Here is a 5,321-nt window from a genome sequence, read left to right as displayed (position 1 = left end):
AGTACAGTGTAAGAAAGAATAGCATTCAAAGCTAGCAATCTCTGCAGAGTTGGTTATAGCGATATCCATGTGAGCCGAGTGTGTGTACGAATCTGAAGAGATACATAAACAGAAACAAAAAAAAAGGAAGGAAACAAGGAAACAAAACTAAATATCTATTTTCACTGCAGCACCAATACAGAAAAATTTAAAGGATTCTCCAACGAACCAATCAAACATAAACACACATTACTTCTAATCTAGTGTCGTCTTGAAATGGCAAACGTGTGGAAACTAAATATCCAAACAGCTGGGTGAGTCAAAGGGAGGAAGAGACTGTGTAGTTGGTGTCTGAGCCACATACAATCTTACTCTGATCATTCCTTTACAGTTTACTCACTACAAACGTCATACAGTGTAGTGTTGATTACAGTCAGTCATTGTCTTATACATTTCAGAGAATATGTTGGGAAGATTGTACAATATGATTCATCATAAGGCATATTGAAAAAAACTCTATTCCTCTTTTGTACCCGTTCAATTCCTTCAGTAGCTGTTCAATAAATACATCAGAAAGGATTTCTTGGATGTCTTCCAGTACAGTAACTTTCGTAGGTTCTACAGCTAGGCAGGTCCTTTCTGTATGGTGGCACGGTGCTCMGTTTTGTTGTGGGAAGACATACAGACAGTAAGAGGTTGAGGAAAGATTGGAAGTCCATAAGGAGATATAGGAAGTTGATGTGAGAGTTGTTTCTGTCAAACCTCCCACAGTCCAGCCAGACATGTCCTGGGTCTCTATATCCCCAATCCCACGATGCACAGGGCCAGCAGTAGCATGGTGGCCAGACTGAGAGTGGGTCTCAGGAAAGACGCCTGACCTGGAGGAGGGGAGGGGACACAGTAAGAGGCATGCTGGGTAAGACACTGTCTGGACATCAAACACACTCAAAAGTATTTTCCTCCTCAYAATTTTTCCTCCGATGCTCTCCTCCCTTCCCTCTGACGTTTTTGAGAAGAAGGTGAAGAGAGAGGAATCTAATAAATTATGAATCGAGGAAAATACTTTTGAGATTCACCCACAAATTGACACGGTCCTTCAATTCCCCAACCAGACACTAACCAGTAGACCCATCTATCCCTTACTTACCCTGAAGCCTGATCTTCCTGATGGGGCCGTCTCCACCCTCATAGCGACCTCTGACTTCCAGCTCGTAGTCCCCTACCTGGGGCATGGGGAAGTCAATGAAGTGCCAGCCCGTCATGTAGATCGGCCCTGTGATGTAGCCAGTCTTCCTGAACATCACCTGTAGAGGAGAGGAGAGGAGAGGAGAGCAGAGGAGAGCAGAGGAGAGGAGAGGGGAGGAGAGGAGAGGAGAGGATTTCTTGTCTTCTGAGGACACTTATTTCCACAGGCTCAAACTGGATCACACCAGTTGCTGCAAGATTCAAATGAAACAAAGTAAAATGCCTTTACATACCTTATAATATAGTGGGAAGGACTCATTGCCAAACCAGTCGTAGGAGATGTGGTGCCACCACACGTACAGCCACTTGCCAGAGTAGCTGATGTAACGCCACATTTGGGGAGCCACACTTGGAGCTGCAAAGAATAGAATATAAATCTCAATAGATCACCTACAATAGACATGTCCTGTATATGGAATGTCAGTGTGGTTTTGGCGTCTTACGTGCTCTCTTGGTGAACATCTCGCAGTGTTCGCTGGGAGGGCCGACACCGGCTCCGTTGTAGGCTCTGACCTCGATGAGGTAGTGGGAGTCTGGCAGCATGTTCTCCAGCCTGGTCTGGTTCATGGAGGCGGGCACAAAGATACGATTGGCCCCCGGCTCTGTATCGTCATACTTCCTCCAGTACTTCACCTGGTCAGAAAGCCGGGATTGGTCAGAGCAAGTGTCAATCAATTTGAACCAAAACTGGTGATCCAATCAAAATGTTCACCAGTTCCTCACACAGAGACCTATACTTCTTTCACGTCAGGCTGGCAAGGAAGCCACAGTTGAACACAAGGTATTGTATTTGTTATAGTCTCATGAGAAGGGCCATCCCACTGGGCAAAAACCAATTGAATCAATATCGTTTCCACGTCATTTCACTCAAAAACAACTGATTGTATTTGCAAAAAATCATCAAGGGAATTTCGTATTTTTCTCACCCAACTTTAAACATAAATCCAATGACATGATACTTTTGTTGTTGTTGATTTCACATTGAATTCACGTTAGTTGACAACTCAACCAAATGTAAATCAAAAGTAGATGTTGAAGTGACGTCTGTGCCCAGTGACATGTGTTTTTCCTGCTCACTTAACCAGACCATCGTCACCTGACCAGGAAAATGTGTCCTTCCCCATAAACCACGGACATCACTAGACATCCAGGAGATTTACAGAGCTACAGACCTGGTATCCATCTATGTACTGCTGAACGGCGTTGTTACGCAGTGTCCATGACTGGTATCCACCACACCAGAGTCACATGGGACGAGACAGGCCTGGAGTATACATCTGTAGGAGACTCAGAGGGGACATAGTGGAGAGAGAGAGGGGGGGGGGGTTGGGGTAGACCAGATTGAGAGAAACTTGTAAAGGCTGCCTATCATGTAGAAGAGGTTAAAACATGTTTACCATGGCTAGGGCTGGGGTTAGGGCTGGGGATAGGGTGGGGTTAGGGTTAGGGTTGAGGTTAGGGTTAGGGCTGGGGATAGGGTTAGGGTTAGGGCTGGGGATAGGGTTGGGCTGGGATAGGGTTAGGGCTGGGGATAGGGTTAGGGTTAGGGCTGGGATAGGGGTTAGGGGCTGGGGATAGGGTTAGGGCTGGGATGGGGTAGGGTTAGGGCTGGGATAGGGTTAGGGTTGGGGATAGGGTTAGGGCTGGGGATAGGGTTAGGGCTGGGGATAGGGTTAGGGCTGGGGAAGGGTTAGGGCTGGGGATAGGGTTAGGGCTGAGGCTAGGGTTAGGGCTGAGGTTAGGGTTAGGGCTGGGGATAGGGTTAGGGTTAGGGCTGAGGTTAGGGTTAGGGTTGAGGTTAGGGTTAGGGCTGGGGATAGGGTTAGGGTTAGGGCTGAGGTTAGGGTTAGGGTTGGGGATAGGGTTAGGGTTAGGGCTGAGGTTAGGGTTAGGGCTGAGTTAGGTTAGGGCTGGGGTAGGGTTAGGGTTAGGGCTGAGGTTAGGGTTAGGCGCTGGGGATAGGGTTAGGGTTAGGGTTAGGGCTGAGGTAGGGTTAGGTTAGGGCTGAGGTTGGGTTAGGGTTAGGGCTGGGGATAGGGTTAGGGCTGAGGTTAGGGTTAGGGCTGGGATAGGGTTTAGGGTTAGGGCTGAGGTAGGGTTAGGGCTGGGGATAGGGTTAGGGCTGAGACTAGGGTTAGGGTTAGGGCTGAGGCTAGGGTTAGGGTTAGGGCTGAGGGTAGGGTTAGGGTTAGGGCTGAGGGTAGGGTTAGGTTAGGGCTGAGGGTTAGGTTAGGGTTAGGGCTGAGGCTAGGGTTATGGGCTGAGGGTTAGGGTTAGGGCTGAGGCTAGGGTTAGGGTTAAGAGGGTTTCTGTTTATGCTGGTATCAAACCTTGGGTTGCACAGGCCTATTGCAACTTTCTGCCCTGTTTCTATATTGTACATTAGACGGGTCTAGAGACGGTGAGAGCATGAAGGCCCAGAGCTCAGAGGGGTCACCCGACAGTTCAACAAACAGGAGGAACATCAGACCGGTCTAGAGCGGTGAGAGAACATGAAAGGCCCAGAGCTCAGAGGGTCACCACGACAGTTCAACAACACGGAGGAACATCAGACCGGTCTAGAGACGGTGAGAGAACATGGAAGGCCCAGAGCTCAGAGGGGTCACCACGACAGTTCAACAACAGGAGGAACACAATTATTGATCAAGTGCTGGGGTAAACACGTTTAATTTTAAAACAAATGTATATAATAAAATCATAATAAAACATGCAAACTGGATCAATAAATGAATAGATAAATAATTAATAAGTACATAAGTGGAAATCACACCAAGGGATGAAGGGATTAAGTGCTCCAGAGATAAGTGCTATGTTAAAGTGCTTGATATAATAAACTTCAATATAAAAAGACAAAACCAGATTAAATAAATACATGATTTTTTACTGAACTTCCTCCTCGTATCGGTGGCCCTCCTGCTCTCTAAATTAGGCCCTCACTAACTCCCGCTGTCAATGCTTTATCCTACTCTACCATTCATACCAAGTGGAGCTTAAGTTTTGCTATCCACCTGGATTCAGTTGCTCTTCTCTGGCCTATGGTCCAGGATGCTTTCATCTCACGGTGATGTTTAGGGTTGAGGCTAGGGTTAGGTTTAGGGTTGAGGGTTAGGTTTAGGGTTGAGCTAGGGTTAGGTTTGAGGCTAGGATTAGGTTTAGGTTTGAGGGTTAGGTTTAGGGTTGAGACTAGGGTTGTGTTTAGGGTTGAGGGTTAGGTTTAGGATTGAGGCTAGGGTTAGGTTGAGGGTTAGGTTTAGGGTTAGGTTTGAGGCTAGGTTAGGTTTAGGGTTGTGGCTAAGGTTTAGGGTTGAGGGTTAGGTTTAGGGTTGAGGTTAGGTTTAGAGTTGAGGCTAGGGTTAGGTTTAGGGTTGAGGGTTAGTTTTAGGGTTGAGGGTTAGGTTTAGGGTTGAGGCTAGGGTTAGGTTTAGGGTTGAGGGTTAGGTTTAGGGTTGGGGTTAGGTTAGGGTTGAGGCTAGGGTTAGGTTTAGGGTTAGGTTTAGGGTTGAGGCTAGGGTTAGGTTTGAGGTTAGGTTTAGGGTTGAGGCTAGGGTTGTGTTTAGGTTTAAGAGGGTTTTCTGTTTATGCTGGTATGAAACCATGGGTGTAAGGGCCTATTGCAACTTTCTGCCCTGTTTCTATGTTGTACGTCAGTTCGGTCTGGAGACGGTGAGAGACAATGGAAGGCCCAGAGCTCAGAGGGGTCACCCACAACGGTTCAAAACAGGAGGAAGGGTTGATTAAGTGCTGAGAGTGAACAAGTTGAAGAACATGCAAGCTGGATCAATAAATTAATAGATAAATAATTGAATAAGTAAATATATATAGTACATAATTAAAATCACACCAGAGGATGAGGATTACAGAATTCAGTGTTGCATAAATGCGAGCTGTGTTTAAGTGTTCTTATAAGAATATATAATATGAAGCAGACCAATAAATCCATTGTTTTTATTGACTTCCTCCTGGTGGTGGTATCCCCTCCAGCTCTCCTGATTGGCCCTCACTGACTCCCATGGTAAAGGCCATTCAGACCAAGTGGAGCCAAGGTCTTCAGATTGGCTGTTCACCTGGATTCAGCTGTTCTTATCTGGTTTGAGGCC

At 46.7% G+C, this 5,321-nt stretch overlaps 1 protein-coding gene across 1 annotated transcript in view; it reads right to left on the bottom strand.

Annotated features, from left to right (window-relative positions):
* Positions 1–293: 293 nt before the first annotated feature.
* LOC112073191 (contactin-1a) overlaps positions 294–5,321 on the bottom strand; it is a 15,519-nt gene continuing 10,491 nt past the window's right edge. Inside the window, 7 exon segments of the mRNA XM_024140525.2 lie at positions 294–857; positions 1,127–1,283; positions 1,458–1,579; positions 1,668–1,857; positions 2,397–2,435; positions 2,437–2,589; positions 3,606–3,698. Coding sequence (XP_023996293.2) covers positions 775–857; positions 1,127–1,283; positions 1,458–1,579; positions 1,668–1,857; positions 2,397–2,435; positions 2,437–2,589; positions 3,606–3,698 — 837 coding nt within the window. The 3' untranslated portion in view covers positions 294–774.

The sequence above is a fragment of the Salvelinus sp. IW2-2015 genome, unplaced genomic scaffold, assembly GCF_002910315.2.
Source record: "Salvelinus sp. IW2-2015 unplaced genomic scaffold, ASM291031v2 Un_scaffold2184, whole genome shotgun sequence".
In the NCBI taxonomy this organism is placed as follows: Eukaryota; Metazoa; Chordata; class Actinopteri; order Salmoniformes; family Salmonidae; genus Salvelinus; species Salvelinus sp. IW2-2015.
Note: the sequence above shows the minus strand (reverse complement) of the source record. Positions and strands in the feature narration are given on the sequence as shown.